Genomic DNA, 21110 nt, shown 5'->3' on the forward strand with positions numbered 1-21110 from the left:
CTGTTCACATCCTCCAGCTTTCTGTTCTTCCATTTGGCCTGAAACAGGCAAAATCCCAGAGCAATTTGGATCAATGCCTCACTGGAATCTCTATTTGTTGAAGCTTTGCCCAATCTGGCAGCCTCCAGGTGTGTCAGACTACATGTACCAGCACCCCCCAGACAGTATACTGGGCCCAGGGATCTTGGGAGTTGTAGTCCTAAATATCTGGAGGTTTCCTGGAGCATGGAGGTTTCCTGGAGGTTCCCAGGAGTGTGGATAGGAACAAGGCTTGCTCCCGGCCTTCTCCATGCTCCACTGCTTAGGGAGGTTTAATGGAAGAGATGTGGGATAGTTTCCCTTCAACCTCTCCCCCTTGCATTCACCTACTGTGAACCAATACTGAAGCTCGTGGACAGACAGATGGGCAGACAGGAGGCACCAAAGTACTGCAGGGAGGTAAAGGGCTGGAACTGCCTCCCTCTGCTAGTGCTCTGGAGACAGCAGCAGGAATGCTGTTGCTTCCACTACCCTTTATCAGAACTTAGCCTCCTCCTTTTCTCCACAAACACGTAGGAAAATCACACATACGGGACTATTCTGAAAGGGGAGACATGAATGAATCAGCAACTGCAATCTGTGAATGGAAAAAGCAAACGGTTGCAAAGGAGCAACCCAGCACAATTCCGTGACTGAGGAGGCTTGTTTCCATCCCGGTCCGGTCCATGCTCCCTTGCTCTACTGGCCACCCTTTCTCCTTCCCTTCTGGGCATTCCTTAGTTGTATTGCTGACCGGGAAGTTGTAGGTGTCTCACAACTGCAAAACACTGCAGCTTGCTGCCCTCTTCCCTTCCCTTCTGGGTATTCCTTAGGTGTATGTGTATCATTGCTGCAAAGTTGCAGCCTCGCAACTGCGAAATAGCATGGCTGGCCACCCTCTCCTTCCCTGTATTATTTGTTTTGTACTACATATAAACTGGCTACTCCACTATTGTGAATGAAACAGCTACTGCTATTATGAATGGGGAAAGGAGGCTACTTGTTGTGAAAGCAGCCCCTACTGCAAACGGAGAAAAAGAGGGGATGGGGGGAAGGGGCAGACACACCCCTTGATCATGTGACTTGCAGGTCACAGAGGCATACCCTGGCTTTAATGTGGGGGGACAGAGCACAGTGCCACAGAACTGCTCCAGAGGCACATTTAAGAAAAACAACGGAATATAAAAACTTTCTGAAAATGCGCCTTTTCAAGAGGGAAGCGCTGGGGTGGCAGCAGATTTGTGACAGTGTCATCTGTCACAAATGGCCCCGATCTGCTCTTTCTCTCCACTTTAAATCAGCAGTGTAGATTGGCTCTAGGATGGAGTACAGGTTCTTAGGAGCCACATAAAACGACAGAGTTGCACTACATGCCATTCTCTTTAACAGTTTAGAAGAATCTCAGCAAAGTAACTGAGGTTTCTCTATGTGGATAGAAATATTGTTATGAAACGTGTTCAATATATTTATAACTTTGTTTTCGTTTTACCTCTGTATTGACAATTTGTTTACTGTTCTTGTGAGCGTAATTTGGAAAAATGAGCATAGAAATCATTTTGATGATGATGATGTATTAAAAAAAGAATTCAGATTGTAAAGGGAAGCCAACATTGCTTTGGTTCGATTTTGGACTTTTTCTCTCCCCCATACCTGCTTCTAAATAATACCTATATTGCATGTCTGTGTATTCTTCTTCCCTGTCCTTTGAGAAAATATTTTTGAATTTTGCAAAAACCAGCAGCAGCAAACGTAACATTGCAGTTTGCATGTGACATAACTTATTTTAAGAATCAAACTGTTAGTATCCCCTTGATAGAGAAATTAGAAGGGGTTTAGTACACTGAACATCAGTCCTGCCACAAGTTCATTCTACTGCTCACCTGTAGATCTTCTTTTTGGTTAGGGCTTGGAGAATTACAATTAACGAAGATATATGAAAATGGATTTTATGTAGGTGGGGTCCACATTAAGGGTTCCTGTAGCTTCCACAGTTGCGGGATAGAAGGATTTTTCAACAGCTACAGCATTTCAAGTTCCTGCAAGTGCTAAGATATGGCAAGCTGTCCCATGTGAAATGCCCCCTTCATTGCAACTGTTAAAATACAGGAGCTTTATCCTTAACTCCAATGTTGCGCAAACAGACTTTCCCTTGTGCTCTTCCCCATGCTGTTGTGAATTTGTGGGGTGGGGGCAGGGGCTGCAGCGGGGAGCAACAAACTGTTCCAGCAATGGTTTCCATTCTACTGGTGGATGGTCAGGTTGGATACAACCCTTGGCGTTAAAGCCATCACCCTGCTTGAAGAAGTTCTCTTAATTTCTGACTTATCCAAGTCATGGATAATCTCCGATTGGGTTGTTTGAATGTCCGTTTGCCTCCCATTTGTTTTGCATGTATGCATCTATGGGAATTGTTGTACGAGCCACAAAACTTTATGTTGATTTGCCTATAGGCGGTGGTGGCAATGGAGGAAGTTTACCTAAGGACAGATTCAGATTAGATTTTTTTTTGCGTAATCTGCAGCTATGAAATGGGCATGGACAGAGGTAAAGGAAGTACAGCATTTTCGCATCAGTCTTTGTTTGCGTTCCACTTCTGCGTTCTCATGCCTGGTCTTGTGTGTCGTTGAAGAGGCACACGGTTTTGCTTCATTGCTTTGGACTGAAGTCTTGATGGAGCCTTTCTTGGCCGCTGTTCCTCCCCACTTTCCTTGCTTGGTTTCTTTTGCGTCATCTTTCTTGTGCCCTCCTTCACCTGGCTGCCTGACCCAAACTTCCTAAATTTGTCTGCAGGCAGAAGCTAACACGGTGGCTGCTTCGTGGTAACACCATAAGGTTTTGACCACCCTACCCTGTCTTTTCTGTTCATTTGCGTCCTTTTTGCCCCACTGCCTCAAACTTAGTGGAGTTGGTATAAGTAAACTGTGCAACAAGAGGTTTTTTGTTTTTGTTTTTTTGGTTTATTGAGACAAAAGTTAAAACCTTACACCTGCAGCTCTCTGAGGAGGATGTGTGTAGAGGGAGAGACCGAATAGTGTGACCCTCTTTATCTGCTTGGACGAGAGACCGGCTGCCAGTTTGCTCCTCCCTCCCCTGAACTGCTTTCACTCCAGCTAGTCATTGTAAGAAAATGATGTCACTTTTAAAATTGGTGCCTGGGTCTGCTTATTTTCCTCATCCTCCCCATGCTTTTTATTATTATTATTATTTGTGTTATAAATTTTAAACTGTAATCCTGCAGGCAAAGACTGTTTTTATGTTTTTAATCTGTGTACAGTGTTTCATATAGTTTAGGCATCTTAGAAACTGGCATGGTTGGGCAGAAGGCCTACCAGGGCTGACTCCAGGATTTTTCTTTCCTGTGTGAAGAGGCCGGTTCTTCTCTTTTTAATCCTGGGATGCAGCATCCATGGCCAGCTGGCCCCTGGCTCACCTGTGGTGTTTGGCAGGGATTGGAGAGCAGTGCTCAACAGAGCCGTGAGCCAAACACACAAATTTCCTGGGCAATGTGTGCGCATCAAGCTTAGGGCTGGCATAGTGAAGCCAGTAGTACTGGGGAATTTGAGCACGTGGCCCTGAGCTCTAATGAACAATGCTGCTGCTGCTGCTGTGGGGACGGGAGGGAGGGAGGCACTGCCCCTTCTGTCCTGGGCACAGCCAGGCAGCTTAGCCTGCAACGAGGGCAGTAAGAGCGGCCCGGCACTGGTCCTGATTGCAGTTGTGCACTCAAACTCTGCAGCACTGCCAGGTTCAGCAGAGGCTGGTGGCTCCGAGGTCAGTGGGGTGGTAGGTTCATTCTGGGTTTCAGTCAGAAGTCTAAAGGAGCTATCCAAGGTATCGGAGCCACCAGCCTCCACTGGTCAGCTTAATGATGCTTGCTCTGCCACCAAAGTACATACATCGGTGACGGGACCAGGCATTGGCATGTGCAACTTGCCGCTCCTTTCAGCCCCACCCTCCAGTGCCTGCCGGATGCTGAGGGAAGCAGCCAGATAGGTCCAGCAGCAGCGATGGTGGTAATGGTGATGGTGGTGGCATCAGCACACTGGCGCACAGGTCTGTTCAGTGCCACCGTCATCTCTACTTATATATGCTCTATAATATATATAGTTGTGTGCCTTATGCACTATTTGTTCGACTTTGACTTTGACAACTGCTGCCTTCTCTATTGATTTATATGACCCTGTTCAGATGACATGCTAAGCCATGCTGGTTAACCATTTTGGGCTAACCATGAAGGCATACGTGTGTTTAAGGTCTTTCCCCTAACTATGGTTGCTACAAAACCACGTGGCTACAGAAGCCCTGGGGGCCACAAATTCAAAATGGCTGCCAGCCTCAGCCAGGAAACTGGTCCCCAGGGCCGTGCGTGCCAGAAGGGACGTTGGGATGCGGAACAGACCAATCAGAGGACTGAAGAGATCAGCGGAGAGTTATGTGGTTAGGGTATGGTTAGGCAAACCACCCAATGGGCCATGGTTCTGCAGTCGTGTGGTAGCAGCACTAAGTTCCATGTTCCCCAAAGTGTTGTCTGAACAGGGTCAATAAATAATGCATATGTGTGGTTGCATGTATGAATGTTTGTACACATGTAAAATGTGCCATGGGAGAGAATGAAATGCACTGTGGCAGGATGAGTGCTTGCGTTGTCAAACTCTGTGTAGACAAACATGATTCCAAAGGTTGCATGAGTCAAACTGAGGTGTATCTTAAGTGTCACTTATCTTTTGTTCTAGAATGTAACAAAAACAGTGGAAGAAGAGAAACTGAAAGCTCCGACTGTCCAAGAGCTCAAGGTGAAGATCGACAATTACAATGCAAAGGTCAACAACTGCTTGCTGATGAAACTGGTTTGTACTGCATTTTCTGCATTATTTTTTAAACTTTTATTATGGTGTCTTCTTGTTGTACAAGCCACAGAACACGATACTGAAGCTGAGCCTACTTTTTCCTCTGGGCAGTTGTGGTGGAGTCTTGTCTAAGCCAAAGGGCAACTAAATCTCTGCCCCACTCCCCTTATAGGCACAGGAAAATGTGCCCTTGTCCTGCCCCTCCCTCAATAACTGAAAAAAGACAAAAAACAAATGAAGCCCTAATTCCCGCAGGCTGGACTTTCCTCTAAATGGAATGGCCTAAACTAACTCTGAATTGAGAAGGCTAAGGCATTTAACAGCCTGGAGAAGAGAAGATTGAGGGGAGACATGATAGCCCTCTTCAAAAAACTTAAAAGGTTGTCACACAGAGGAAGGCCAGGATCTCTTCTCAATCATCCCTGAGTGCAGGACACGGAATAATGGGTTCAAGTTACAGGAAGCCAGATTCTGGCTGGACATCAGGAAAAACTTCCTGACTGTTAGAGCAGTACAACAATGGAACCAGTTACCTAGGGAGGTTGTGGGCTCTGCCCCACTAGAGACATTCAAGCGGCAGCTGGACAACCATCTGTCAAGGATGCTTTAAGGTGGATTCCTGCATTGAGCAGGGGGTTGGACTTGATGGCCTTACAGGCCCCTTCCAATTCTACCATTCCATGATTCTATGATTCGCTGCATTCAGTGTCTTCCACTTGTGGCACCTAACTCCTGGGCCATGTTTAGCACCTGAGCTTTGGGGGAAAGGAGGCTGGCCAGGCGAATGGAAATGTCTGCACACCAGAAGTGATGGTGCTTTATGGAGTGACTGCCAAGACTAAATAGTAAAACCGGTATTATTTTTTCCTATCCTTTGGAGCTTAGAGTGGGAGGTCATTTTGTGAGTGTATAGTCTGTGGATTCCTAATCAATACATCCGTAAAGAATTGGCTTTCATTTATTTACATCTCTGCTTCTCGAGATTCGAGCGCTGAGCTCTGGTCTGTGTCAATTCCTCTCCCAGCAAGTTGATCGATATGCGTGATTGTATTTGGATTGTACATTATTTCATAGATGCTGCTGCGCTTACCCGAACTGATCAATATTAGCCTGTCACACATTTGATGCTGCCATCACCAGGCGGATATATCACATCTTGAGCAGCACAGATGTGCCATCAATCTGTTCAGTCCTTTGGCCTGTTTTATTTCATATGGACATATTTTATAGAATGCATGCCCCATGGCGTGAGTTTTCTGTGGATTCCTGCTGCTGTACAAGAGAACAGCTTCTCTAACTTGGGTGCCTTCCAGGTGGGCTGGACTGCACATCCCATCTTTCCCAGCCAGCATGCCCATTGGCTAGCTGGGAATGATGGGACTTGCATTCCAACACATCTGGAGGACACCCAGGTGGGGAAGGCTGCAGTAGACCATAACAGAAGTGACAAAGCTCCTTAACTGAGCCTACAGCTTTGCTTAACCAGGTTTTGAATAGCTACAAAATGACTAGGCTCTCTGGATGTACATCTATGCAAGTCACAGGCATTGGGCAGCTTACAGAAGTAGTTGAGGGAAACAGAGGGGCTTTCCCAGTTGCATTTGGGAAATACCACAGGCAAAGTTGCTTGAGGTGACCTTTTAGATTCACTTGGGCCACAAAATAGTGCTTTGAATATAGCAAATAATTATGTGCTTTGGGCTATCTGGATCACATTTGTTAAATAAGCAATGATCAAAACTCTCCTTCTCATGGTGAGCTACCTCACAAGGTTGCTGTGAGACAGCAGGAGGAGAATAGGATATGATGCTGATGATTGTTATTATCATTATTTTCATTAATTCATTAATTTTATTTCTGTACCACCCAATAAAGCTCTCTGGGCTGTTCACAACACTTCACAAAAGGTATAAACAACACCATCATTATACAACATTACAAAATACAACATTATGATAAAGCATAGTCTAAAAAAAATCATAAAAAATGTAAAACAATTTAAATAGCTAAAAACAATTTCAGTAAACAATTTTAACAATATATCTGTTTAAGATCACTGGCATAGGTGCCCCATCATTTACCATTAAATGCCTGGGGATAGAGGGCAGTCTTGACCTTGCGGCGAGAAGATGACAGTGTCTCAGTGGGCAGTGAGCTCATTCCATAAGAACATAAGAAGTGCCGTGCTGGATCAGACCAAGGGTCCATTTAGTCCAGCACTCTGTTCACACAGTGGCCACCCAGCCATCGGCCAGGGATGAACAAGCAGGACATGGTGCAACAGCACCCTCCCACCCATGTTCCCCAGCAACTGGTGCACACAGGCTTACTGCCTTGAATACTGGAGATAGCACATAGTCAGGGGGCCACCACCGAGAAGGCCCTCTTTTTTGTTTCCACCTGCTTGGAGGTTGCACTCAAAGGAAGGCCTCAGGTGTTACACAGATAAGGAGTAAAAAAACAAACACTGCAGAAAACTGGCCTTGCTCCTAACACTCCTGGGTTCTCTGTTCCATCAATTCTTCTGTGAAATGAACTATGACTTAGTGGGATAGGTACAAAATCCATTATTTCAGCCTTGCAGCCTCGGCAGAGGCTTCAGGGTCTGATCTGTTCCACTTTGCTCACAGGAATGGGTCACAGGAATTCTGGTATGGAGGGCAACTTTAGAATGCCCCTCTTATAAGGGGCTGATCCATACACCCTTTGAGTATAGGAGGATTTGGATATGCCCAACCATCAGCCGGATTCCTTCAGGACTTCTATCATGAACCTGCTGTGTAATTGGTGTGAGCCATGTAGCAGCTGGGCAGACTTCTGTTCTGTAGCTAATTTGAGCCTTCAATTGAAACTTTCTGTAGCCACCGCAGTACCCTATGAATACCAGCAAATGATTTCCCACAAATAGCTGTGGCTCTATTGTTCTAGCGCAGATGAGTTGAGATGAACAAAACCCACCATTTTGCGCTGTGGTTCAGCAGCTGCCTGAGAACCTATGCCGCTCTGGAAGCAGATGTGTTTGTTCCTGCCACCACAGGAAATGTGACAGCCCTAGTGCCCCATCTTTGATAATTGCCTTTCGCTTCTCATTCTTGGTTAGGCCCTCCTCTTGGAAGACAACAGCCTAATTTAAAGAGGGACCGAGCAAAGGTCCATTCAAAATTCAAACTTAATGGGAAAGGGATAATATTTCATTCAGCTCAATGTGTCCTGAGTCTATCAGTTTGTGGGATTTCCTTTGCTTGCTTGCTTTTATTTAAGTATTTATTGCCTGCTTTTCCAAGCAAATAACTTCCATGAAACAGGTGTAGTAGGATATCTCAAAGAATGTCTAGAAGCCTGCGGCCCAGAAATGCGCTTGTTAGGATGATTTTATCCACTCCTGGCCTACCAGCCTCTGTTGCGTGGCCCTTGCCCAGGTATCAGTGCTGCAGAAAAGCTGCAGGTTGCAGAATTCCCCTGTGAGGATCGTAAAGATCAATGCCCCTTGTTTCCTGCCATTGCTTGTCTTGCTTCCTTCCTGCCTATATGGTCTCTAGTTCACTGTTGTAATTCCAGAGAACTGGGACTCGTCGCCACTGTATTAAAAAGATTCCACAGCAATACTTGCCCCGTTTCATTCAGTCTCCCATTACAGCCCTGACTTCCATTTAGATTGCTTTGCAGGTCCTTTAACTTGATTTCTAGCCACAATGAACAACGTGTAGTGGTTGCAAATAGAAATTTAATCATTTCATGTTGGAAGGTTTCTGCTTTCTCTGACTTCTGCTTTCTGTGATGGCAATGAAACAGTGTTGTAAAATGAAGAGCAGAAGTACATAACTCAGTCAGGCTAAAAAGTCTATATTACCGTAATAGGATGCCTATTAACTACGGTCTTTTACCTTGCGTCCCACAGAGTGATAATGAAAGTGACTAGGGTGGCTACTTTTACATCACCAAAAAAAAGGGACTCCGTTTTGCATAACATTTGCTGATTTATATGTATAGATGCAGATTTAAAAATAATTGCAATAATTTAAGTAGAAATATTTATTTCTTTGCTAAAATGTATTGATATGATTTGTTTGCTACAAATATTTGCTATTAAATTTAAATGCATGTCACCATAATGAAGAAGACGGTGACCAGGACCCTGTGTTCTCGGCGGCGGGTTGGCAATGCCCTGCCACCAAACCCCACAGTATCACTGCTGTGGGGTGGTGGAGAGTAATCCTCACAGGAGGAGGCAGCGCTGGCTTTCTGGCGGGCGTTCAGCTCACTGGGCCTGCACCCTGCCCCTCGCCTGGCTTCCGGCAACCAATCGGAGGTTGTCTTCCGCCAGGGAACGCCTGCAGCATGACGCCAGAGTGAGGTCAGACATCGAAAGATCTCTAGTGACCTCGCTCTGGCAGGAAAGGTCGGAGTAGGTCCCCGACTTTCCCAGTGTGCAGCTTTGCAGGAAAGCCCCACGTTGGCTGTGAGGTGGTGGCTGCATCATATAACCGATGCAGCGCCACCACACAGACACCACAGGGCTTTTAAAGCAGTCCCCAGGTGACTGTTATGTGGCTGCTCAGTCTGCTATCCAGATGGTTGACAGGGAGCTTCAAGGCCCCTACTGCCCCTTCTGATGGTCTTTTATGGTCTGGACTTGGACTGGGCATCCCTTTAAAAACAGGGCACCTTCTAATAAAACATGGTCCTTCGTAAGGTAGGACACATGGCTACCCTACAAGTGACTTTCCACCCTTAAATTATTAGGAACATGGAATGACCTAATATACAGGTACACAGCTTGGTTTGCACAGAGGCCTGTATCGGAAATGCACAGCCAGAGGGCTGTGGCTAGTTTGCATTCTTTGGTTACATGTAATAAAGGAAATTCGCACATATGTGGCAGGTGCCAAACTGCAGTTGGCTGACCTGTTATACGTTGTCTGCATTAGTCTTTCTGAAATTTCTGCACACCAAATATTAACCTCTTTTTTTTTTTTTTGGCTCTTTAAAGAAACTTAAAATCAATTAAAAACATTTGGACTTTTTGTTTTCCTCTTTGCATCCAACTATTTTTTTTGTTGGTTTATTTTAAAGCTGGATTATTATTTTAAAATAATCACATAACTAACATTTAGTAATTAAAATAAATATAAAAACATTGCAAATAAAACAAATTGTGGAAACATATACACAGCAATCAAAAGACTACGGAATGATTGCACCAAAGTCAACAGACCCTCACAGGAAGCCTTCTTAAAAAATCCAGGTTTTCATGACATGATGATAAAGAGTAAGCAGTGGTGGGGGTAGGTAGGCTTCTCAGAGGAGGCCTTTTCACACCAATGGTGCCATAACTGAAAAGGCCCTGTCTCTTGTATGAGCCCGCCAAACCACGTACGGCAGGTTGAAGCAAAGCAGCAGTACTGGTGTTGATCTGTGAGAAGCACGTTGGCTATCTGACAAGTTCGGCTTTTTCAAACACCCCGAAAACACTTTGGAAACTAAAATCACTTAAGGGAAAAGCTGTCGTACCAAGAGGTGGAAATGGAGTGGAATAGCTGGAGTTGGCCCTCTTATCCTTGGCAAGAGCTGAAAAAATGAAGTGCCGAGTCAGATTGTGGGAATCCCTACTCATGTTCGTAGTGCTTTAATGGGCAGATTTAAATGACAGGTGGAAAAGGTGGTTTCTAGAACAATGTAAACCTGGGTGTGGTCTCGGTGAAGGCAGTGGGCTGGATCCAGTGGATCCCTGCTGTAAAAGGAAGGCATCCTTCCATTCATGGAAAGGGTTTCATTCCAGCAGAGGTTTCCATGAATGGAGTGCGGTAGGGAGAGAATTTTTGTTGATTCTCCCTGCAGCACCCCCGCCAGCTGTTCAATAGGGGCTCCCAATCCCCTGGATCAGAGGTTTGGGATTCTATCTCTGTATTCTGTTTCCAGGAGCTAAGAGCCTCCCATTCTGTGAGCAGAAGTCTGGGACCCAATCCCAATGGGATTGTTTCATACTATCAGTATTGCAAGGAAGTTGTCCTGGAATTGACTTGTTGCGTCTCCCATTGTGGACTTTCTTTTGGAAAGCGTTAAGTCAAAATTAGGAACATAGGAAGTGGACTTCTACCAAGTAAGACCACTGGCCAACTTCATTCAGTCTAGCCTAGCCATGGTATCCTTCTGGATAGGTTGTCTGAGCTGGGAGTTGGAGGTACTGCGTTGCAGTGGTTCCGCTCCTACTTGGATGGCCGATTCCAGAAGGTGGTGCTGGGGGATTATTGCTCTGTGCCGTGGCACCTAAGCCATGGGGTTCCACAGGGCTCTATCTTATCCCCTATGCTGTTTAACATATACATGAAGCCGCTGGGGGAGGTTATCCGGAGATGTGGACTGAGGTGTCATCAATATGCAGATGATACCCAGCTCTACCTTTCCTTTTCATCAAACCCAGGTGAAGCAGTGACTGTTCTGAATCAGTGCCTGGGCACGGTAATGGACTGGATGAGGGCTAACAAACTGAGACTCAATCCAGACAAGACGGAGCTACTGTTAGCGGGTGGTTCATCTGTCCAGCGAGGTGATGTTTGCCCTGTCCTGGACAGGGTTGCACTCTCCCTAAAGGATCAGGTCCATAGTTTGGGGGTGCTCTTGGATCCAGAACTGTCACTTGAGGCACAGATGAACTCAGTGGCAAAGAGCACCTTTTATCAGCTTAGGTTGATATACCAACTACGCCCTTATCTGGACAGAGATAGCCTAGCTACAGTTATCCATGCTCTGATAACCTCTCATTTGGATTACTGCAATATACATGGGGCTGCCTTTGAAAACGGTCCGGAAACTTCAACTGGTACAAAACAGGGCAGCACAGTTACTAACAGGGACTGGCAGACGAGACCACATCACGCCAGTCCTTTTCCAGCTTCATTGGCTGCCAGTCCAGGTCCGGGCCCGATTCAAAGTGCTGGTATTAACATTTAAAGCCCTAAACGGCTTGGGGCCAGGCTATCTGAAGGAACGCCTCCTCCCATATGTACCTGCCTAAGGTCATCCTCAGGGGTCCTTCTTCGCGAGCCCCTGCCAAGGGAAGTGAGGCAGGTGGCTACCAGGAGGAGGGCCTTCTCTGCTGTGGCACCCCGGCTGTGGAATGAGCTCCCTAAGGAGGTTCACTTGGCACCTACATTATATGCTTTTAGACGCCAGGTGAAGACCTTTTTATTCTCCCAGCATTTTAACAGTCTATAAACAAATTTTAACTTGGTATTTTAAATTTGTAATTTTGCATTGCTGCTGTTTTTATCTGGTTGAGCTTTTATATTGTATTTTATAGTATGGTTTTATACTGTTGTTTTATACTTTGAACGTTTTTATTTATTTTTAACCGCCCAGAGAGCTCCGGCTATTGGGCAGTAGAAATGTAATTAATTAATTAATTAATTAATTAATAGAGTGACTGGCAGGAGTCATTTCCAGCTCCTCCTGAAGATGGTGGGGATTTAACCTTGGACCTTTGTCATAAAACATATGTGCTCTAGCATAGAGCTACTGTCCTTCCCCCAAAAAAAGAAAAGGGAAAAAGCACCCTGTATTCCCAGGGGATCCCCCTTCCAAGTACTAACAAGGCTCCCATCCAAGACCCTGCTTAGTGTCTGGAATCAGGTATGACTGTAGGTTGGTCCTGCAGTTGACTTGCAGTACATTTTGTATCAGCAAGAAATTCATGTGTATGGAAAGATGATGGGATTGCTGCCCCTGAACTATGGTTTTTCATGGAAATAATCTGTGTTGCATGACTCAAGTAATTCAGCAAATAAAATCTGCCTCTACCCTCCCTTTTAATCATAATTTTAATTTCATCCCATCCTGCAAACCCAGAATGATGACAGCACTTACACAGGTTTCATCAAAGTGCACCTGAAACTGCGCCGGCCTGTGACGGTCCCAGCAGGGATCAGGCCACAGTCTATCTATGATGCCCTCAAGGAGGTCAACTTGGCCAACATGACAGAGAAGAGAACCTCCTTCTACCTGCCACTGGATGCCATCAAACAGTTGCACATCAGCAGCACCACCACCGTGAGTGAGGTGATCCAGGGACTTCTGAAGAAATTCATGGTGGTGGACAACCCGCAGAAATTTGCACTTTTCAAGCAGATGCAGAAAGATGGTCAAGGTGAGATCATGTTCCCGTTTAAAGCAATAATAACTGTGTTATCAGGCTGCAAAGGGGGGTTACCTGCTTCATGAGCAGCTAGCTCAGGGATGGGTAACCTGTGGCACTCCAGATGTTGGTCTACAACATCTGGGGGGACATCATCCCTGACCCTTGGCTGTGCTATCTAGAGCTGATGGGAGTAGCAGTCCATCAACATCCGGGAGGCTACACGTTCCTCGTGTCTGAGCTACTTCTTTGTTTCAGAGCTGGTGATGTTACTGCGTATATCAGCCTTCCCCAAACTGGTATCCTCCAGATGTGTTGGACTACAACTCCCATCAGCCAGAGTCAGCATGGCTGATGTACTCAATGTAAAGTCTGTAAGCGCCACCTGTGCTCTGGGCCTCCAGTACCCCGTTAGCAGAATGGGCCCAGGAAACTAGCACTTTTTTTAATGGAAAAATTATAATTGTTAGGAAATGGGGGGGTGGGGCGGTGGGTTAGAAAGGGCATCTGAGGCATCCGCTGTTGAATTTGTACTGAGAAGTCAGTAAGAATGAGACACTTCTAAAACTGACTTCTTAAATCATAGGTAAATGATTTAAGAAGTCATTTCTTAAAGTGACTTCTTAGGGTGTGGGCCAAGACATACATTACTTTAAAGAGTAAATGAACCGCCCTTTGTGAACCCCCCAGAGAGCTCCGGCTATTGGGCAGTATAGAAATGTAATTAATTAATTAATTAATTAAAGACATAGCAAGTAGCCGCATCTTTTGTTCTTTACTCTGTTGTAAGTGCAAGGCGCCTGATCCAGACTCTAGTATGGAGGGGGACTTTAAACTGCCCCCCCCCCACACACAAACACAACAGTTCCAATCCGGAACCCCATGATTGCAATGGATAGAGCAAAAAAAGTGACCCATTTGGTTTACCCCTGCACTTATGCTAGAGTAAAAAAAGAATAAAAGACATAGATGCTTGCCATGACTTTGAAGTAATATACCCTTTGGTCCTGCTTTTGATTCTAAATGGAATCAAGGTTTTTCTGGAATGGAACACGAGTTTTTCAATTTGCAGGCCAGCATGCTTGGTCTTTCTCTTAAGTTGTGTTTTCGATGTAACATGTCCCAAGATTTAGCTGCCATGACCCAACAATTCGACTTACTCAGTGCTGGCCATTTTGATTGGAGATCCCTAGAAGAGCCCGTCTGTTCATGGACCTTAATCCCTAACAGGCTGAAATTTGTCCAATACAGGATGCCCTTCCTCAATCTAAGGGATGTTTGACATGTTGCTTTTCCAGACATCTGCAGAAGTCATAATGCTACTGTCTGCCTATGCATGTGGCAAAATCCTGCCATGTGTGGATACATGTAGCAAAGTTAAATTTGTCATGGGAATTACAGGCCATGAGCACTGGCAGCCACTGGTATGCCCTTTTGAAATGAAAGTTAAAGTCTTATTCTTGCTGAGTGAACTTGGAGAAGTCAATGTTCATGCACCAGTATAAAAAGGCATAAGTTCTGGAGAATTTAAAATAAATGGTCTTTTCCCAAAGTGCTGTAGTGGTTCGTAGCCAGTCACTCTTTTGTGGGGGGAAGGAAAGACGGATGGACTGTAAAATCTCAGTTGGAAGCAATAGCAGCCTTTTCTGTCCACTGGTTGAGGTTCTGTGGATAGAACCCCAACATAGACAGGTGTGGGGAGGTCTTTTCTTGACAATCCGTTTGCACTCTTCTTTCCAAAGGCCTCAAGTGTTCCTCTTGTGTTTTTGTCCTTCTCCAGTTCTTTCCCAGAAGCTCCCAGTAACAGAGTACCCTTTGTACCTCCGGCTGCTCGCAGGCCCCGACACAGACACTCTAAGTTTCGTGTTGAAGGAAAATGAAACGGGGGAAGTTGAGGTATGTCTGGGAGCTGCTTGGCTTTTGAACCTGCGTAGACATGCTTGGCTTTCAAGAAGCACGCAGCCGCGTTAAACAAGCAATGATTTGCAGCCACAGGGGCAGATCCTGTGTGGGTGGATGGAACGAGCAACCATCCAGTATTGTACCGTGGCTTGTTATGACAGAGACTATCGGAGACCAGCATTCTAAGACAGGAGAAATAGTGCAACAAAGAAGAAGACTCCTTTAGTCTAGAACGTTTTAGGACCCATTTAATCCCCTTTCTTCATGATTTAAAATTCAGTGCCTTTGGAGTGAAATTGTACCTGTCAAAATAGTCAGCCCTGTTCTGTGGAATTTTGGATCGTGTTTAAGACGCTTGCTTTTAAAATTTAGACTTCAAAATGTAGATTAACTGAGTGCTATGTTACACACTGGCGTTTGCGTTTAGCCAAATCCCTGCCAGAAATGTCTTTTCCCTGTGTGCCCCTGACCCCTACTGCCCATCCTCTGAAAAATATTTCCACTGTGCTTGAGAATTAGAAGATTACACTAAGGATGGAATTGCAAGGTCTCCTTTTTCTCTTTTGTTCCAAATTAAGAGTAAGCAGGCAGTCCAGAACTCTGCAACAGGGAGATTCCTACAGTCTTTTTCATTTGCTAAGAAAATTTCAGGTCATGCAGCATCGTAAATTGGAGTAGGGAAACTCTGGCCCTCATGATATCATTGAACTACAACCCCCCTCATCCTTAACCCATTGGCCATGCTGGCTGGAGCTGATGGGATTATAGTCCGGCAACATCTGGGGTGGAAGGCGCAGGTTCCTCACCCCTGCCTTAAGCAGTTAGCTTTTCTCCCTTCCGTATCCCCCTTAAGACGTCCTGTTCTGCAGCACCAACTCTCATGGAGCAAAATGTTAAAATTCATTTCAGAATTGGATTTTTCTCAGGCTCATAGGACTCGTCTCAGGCATCTCACATATTCCTGCATTGCACTCAAATCTCCAGATGTTGACTGTGACCGAATTGGGTATATGCGTACCCAAATAGTGTTTCTTATTCAAAAGATGCCCTCGCTGAAGCCCAGTAGTGCTCTTTATATACTCCCAAGAGGAAAAACTGGATTTGGGGTGCTTGTCCTGAGAGTTTTTTAAGGGAAACTATGGCCAATATTTGCATAGTAGGTTCCCCTGGATTCCCCTAAAAACTGCTCTTTCAAAACAAGTCCCCAAGCCGACCTTTGAACTTGGGAGTTACTGCCAATGAAGAAAATCAGGTGCGCAGGCATCGTGGGTTGGATCCAAACTGGCCATTCCATGAACAGAAGGGCTGCTATTCATGAAACAGACTGAAATCCATTGAAGGCTCACCTCTGGAGGACGATAGGGGAGTCCATTTTTGTGGGTTCCCCGACCCTGTGCTATCTCCCAAGCACCCAGAGCAGATTTTCCTGGCAGAGGGGGCATCTGGAGGAAGGAGGGATCAAGAGTAATCTCCTCCCCACTTCCTCTGGGGGTAGTGGTTCTCCCCCAATTGTAAATCTGGCTCCCACCGCCCATACTCTTTTGAGTTGCAGGCACTGAACTAAAGAGTAAAGAATGCAACCTAATGAACTCTTTCTTGGATAGGATCAGCAGCATTCTGTGGGCAGCCAGGTGGTTTGAAATTGAATACTTCCCACTCCATGTGTTCAATTGACTTTACCAAGACAGCGCCACCTGGTGGCGTAATTATAGTGAAAAACCGAGATTGCACGCTTGGAGATATTCCCCCATTATCTCTGAGTTTTTTTAAACCTGCAAAAGACCCAGATATGCCAGAGGATAGTGTGGGAGGGGCCCTGGATGCCGATGTCATGAAATGAACCCTTAAATGTCCGCGAGTGGCCAGTTACGAGCATGCTATAAATTGCTTGCTTAGAGAAGCTCATAGCGTGTGCAATCCTTTTCCTCTGGGAGGCGTCTGCTTTCTTATCCTGAAGGCTTCAGAGTAGGAAGTGCAGTTAAATGTGGGACTGCGAATTTTTTGTTATTTTTTCAGGGGAGGGTCCTGAAAAATTCAATTGGCCCACGTTACATCTAACATCTCACCCTCACCCACTTAGGAAAATAAGGGTTTTCTATCCGACAGTCTAAAGCATGTGGTTTTCTTTTCCTCCTCAGTGGGATGACTTCTCTATTCCAGAGCTACAGAATTTCCTGGTAATATTGGAAAGAGAAGAAAAAGACAAAATCCAGCAGGTGCAGAAAAAGTACGACAGGTTTAAGCAGAGACTGCAGGAAGCCTTGAAAGAAGCAAACGGGAAGCCAGGATAACCAAAACTGGAAATATGGCTAGTGATAAACTAATATATATATATAGATATATAAAAACAAAATCCAACCAAGACTTTTTTTCTCAGGACACTTTTTTCGATTGGTTTCAGTCCATGGTGTGTTTAGAACTGGTCATTACTGAATAGGGAACTGATCTCCCAATACACTGGTCCTCCAGAAACCAAAAATGAACGCTGCTTCTCCATCCACCATGGTCCTCCTGAATGGCACCCGTCAAGAAACTGCAATGAACGCTGAATGTCCAAGGGACTTGATCACTTATGCTAAGGGCCAGTTGGCTACCTTCCTCCTCCTGTCATCCCAATACCTCACCTGCCGTGTGTGTGTGTGTGTTCTTGCGCGCGCGCGCCAGAAGTGCAATGAATGTGCTCCCTGTGGTAATTTTATCACACAAACTGTCAGGAGCCCTGCATCAGCAAATGGAGGGTTATTGCTCTGTTCTGGGCAGGCCCGGTAGAAGATGCCAAACAGACCCGTTGCATAATATGAAGAGCGTGAAACTAAACAGATGCCAATTAGGCTGTCAAAGTACAACAGGTCTTGTGAGGAGCTTTTGCGTGTTTGGGGCCTTGAATGAGAGTACAGATTTTCTCAGGGGGAAAAGGTCGGCTTTGTTGTCGTGTTTGGTAACTCAGGGGGTGTCGTTGCCCCCCAACCTAATATTTCAAGTACTCCTTTCCGAAGTTTCCCCTTTGTGCCGTAAGTCACAACCGTGCATCCTCTGGGTGTGTTGGACTGCAACTCCCACAATTCCATGCTGGCTGGGAATTGTGGGAGGTGCAGTCCAGCACATCTGGAATGCACCATGTTGGGGAAGGCTACCATAAGCACTGCAACCAGGGCTGAGGGTTCCAACACTGAGCTGACTTTGGCACTTGTCCCGAAGCACTAAATGTTAGACATGTCAGTCACCTGTTAAAGAGTCTGAGACTTATGCCAAGACCCTGAGGGGGAACAGGAAATGATTTCAGGCTGTTCCTGTCATTGGTACACATGTAGTAAGAGAGGAGCTACAAACCTGCAGCAGCTGCTCAGTTCTGCTAGCTCCCTGTCCCCGCGGTTGAGTGTTCCACCTGCGGGCTACACCAGCTGGATTTGAAGGTGGTTGCAAGTTGCAACCAGTTTGGCTCAGTTCTGCAACGGCGAAGTTCTAGCGTGAATGGTAACTTTTCAGGTGCCCCTTTTCATAATGAAGTGAATGACCCCTGTGCAGGTCATGAAGGTAAGAACGCTTGTGGCATCGCTCCTGTCTCTGGTGGTGTTATGAGGCTCTGCCATGCAACACTGGAGACTTGAACAGTAACATGTGACAATGGAGCGGGAATGATGAGAATTGGGCAGAGCACTCAGGTGTCAAACAGTGCAGGCAACGTTACTTTGAACTCTGTGTATGTGGACAGAATTTCCTGCTTGCAAACCGCATCGCCTTACACTTGGGAGCCAACTTTGGCACTCTTCAGGCATAGCTGCACCTATATGACTGCTTTTCTGTGAGCAGATCCCATGCAGCTGGAACTTGGGGTGGGGAAGGATTCAGTGGGAAATGATGATGCGGCTTGCCCTACCCAGGCTGTTGGGTCATTCAGCCACAGCCTGTCAATTGTGTGGTATTATCTAGTACTAAAGCGGCTCCAATTCGTATGCCTGAAGAGCACCTGATTTTTCCAGGACATTAGGTACAGCTTGCAAGCAATGATAATAGTGTAGGAGCAACCTTATTTTCCTGTTTAGCTAGAACTCAGCTGCTGGTTTTGTGAGCCAAAAGAATTCTCTTCCTCCCTGCCCCCCAGATGCACCAACCTCCCTCTGAGGATATTTCAATGTGAGCTTGACTCAACAAACTAGGTTGAAGATATTTCTCCTTCGGGTGTCATTTAAGTATGAGCTAGCAGTACATACAGCCTGTGGAAGGTGTCTTGATTCCAGTTGTGTCCTTGCCTGAGCAAACCCAAGGCGAGTGTGAAAGGCCCTAAACCAGGGGTGGACAACTGGTGGTCCTCCAGATGTAGCTAGACGGTAACTCCTCTCATTCCTCATCATTGGCTTTGGGGTGATGAGAGATGCAGTCCACCAACATCTGGAGAGCACAGGTTGCCCACCCATGCCCTAAACAAATCTTGCCTTTGATTAAAACGAGAAGGACGACCATTTTTCCTCCATACATTTGGTAAGCAACTTTTGGTCATTTGCCTTGAGATTCTGTTTTGTAAGACAAGAAGGCCAAGGCCAGGCCATTTTTTAAATCTGCCTGGCTTTGCGTGGCGATCTTTGTAGATTCCCTGAAGCATTTTTTTTCTTTGGGCAGGCAAGGGGGAAGAAAAGATTAGCTTTCTTCTCTGGGTACTCATGGTTGTGTGCAGGGACTACATCCTGCCACTGAAAGGGCTGAAAAGAACTATGAGCACAGCATAAGGAAAGCAAGGAGCATATGCCCATAAGCACATACAAAATGCGGAACCCAGAGAAGGCATTCAAACCCTTCCTAAGCACTGCAGAAATTGCTGTTCAAGCACAAGGCACCACAGACAGGCAAGAAGAAGTAACTGCAGTTTTGTAAGTCAATGACATCTTCTCCCTAGGAACATGACATACTCTTTGTTTTTATTGAGGTGGGGTGGGGTGAACAGCTTTTTGATAACTGGCACTCTTTCATCCTCCTGCTCTCCCCTGGCATGTCTTGAACATTTTTTCCAGAAGGCATGGCTTTTTATGCAATGTATGTGAATGCTGCTGATGAAGCCTCCTGCAAAATAGTTGGGTGTTGTTGTTTTTCTTTAAAATATTATATAGCTATGGGGCATGAAGAGAGGGGGGAAACCCATTGTGAGAGAAAGCTGAGCCACTTGATCTGTGGCAGAGCAGAAGCCTTAGATAGGAGGTAGCGAAGGCCCCAACTTAAGAAATGCAGACTACTGCTGGCAGTGCCTTTGTTTGGTATGTTGTGTTGCCTGCATCTGTACATGTGTAACTGTTTTTTCTTTTCTTTTTAATGGTCAACGGTAAAACATGTACAATCTGTATAGAATGGAATTCGTGAAAGCTTATGTGGTAAAGTAAATACATTTTTGCAATGCTGTAATTTATTTTTACTACTGTTTCAGCCCTATGACCTTATTTTGAAAATATCACCTTCCAGCTTTTTTTTTTTAATTTTAAAGCTCCTGACCGATTTGTTCATGCGATACAAACTGTGTAAGAAGCTATTAAAAAATAAAATGAAAGTTGTTTCAAAGACTTTGTTCTGGCTATGTTGTGCCCTCCTGCGGTACTCACTGGTATTGCATTTGAGCAAGCAAAGAAGCTATTCTAAGGTTAAGCAACTAATTTTTAACAGGGGTTACATTTTCCAGCTGAGCAGGTGCTGACGGACTAGTCGCTTTGGTTTTACGCACTCTCCATGACGAAGGCTCATGAGTTCCCTCTCCCCAATGTGAACAGCAATAGAGGCTCTGAAAGAATAATCTTTTATGTACCATAAAAGTTCAGTACTATTCCCCTGAGTCTTAGGTTATGTATGAGAGTGAATAGCTTAGAAGTGTGTGTGTGTGTGGAGGGGGGGGGGTTGACACTCTGCCAAAAGCTCTAATTCATACTGCAATTAAAGGGGCTAATGAATCCCCTTCTCTTAAGTTGAAATGTAGATTTTTGACTACATCAACACCAGACAGCATAGTCAATCCTCAGGAATGCTGGAAGTTATAGTGCAAAACATCTGGAGGGTACCAGATTGAGGAAGGCTGGACTCGGGTGCATAATTGCAAGACAGCAGGACCCTCAACCACATAATCATCCTAGGCCAACCCACACATGGTGAGTTGTTGCTTCTAGTAATTTACATCGATACAACTTATGTAACAATTATGAGGGGTTCCCCAACAACTTCTACAAAAAGCTCAGCAA

At 45.4% G+C, this 21110-nt stretch overlaps 1 protein-coding gene across 1 annotated transcript in view; it reads left to right on the forward strand.

The window, feature by feature from the left end:
* Positions 1-17232, forward strand: part of RASSF5 (Ras association domain family member 5) — a 120209-nt gene extending 102977 nt beyond the window's left edge. Inside the window, exons 3-6 of the mRNA XM_063139023.1 lie at positions 4752-4865; positions 12711-13008; positions 14777-14892; positions 17037-17232. Coding sequence (XP_062995093.1) covers positions 4752-4865; positions 12711-13008; positions 14777-14892; positions 17037-17189 — 681 coding nt within the window. The 3' untranslated portion in view covers positions 17190-17232. The remainder of the gene's footprint in view (positions 1-4751; positions 4866-12710; positions 13009-14776; positions 14893-17036) is intronic.
* The last annotated feature ends 3878 nt before the right edge of the window (positions 17233-21110 follow it).

This window comes from Elgaria multicarinata, chromosome 1, assembly GCF_023053635.1.
Source record: "Elgaria multicarinata webbii isolate HBS135686 ecotype San Diego chromosome 1, rElgMul1.1.pri, whole genome shotgun sequence".
NCBI lineage: Eukaryota > Metazoa > Chordata > Lepidosauria > Squamata > Anguidae > Elgaria > Elgaria multicarinata.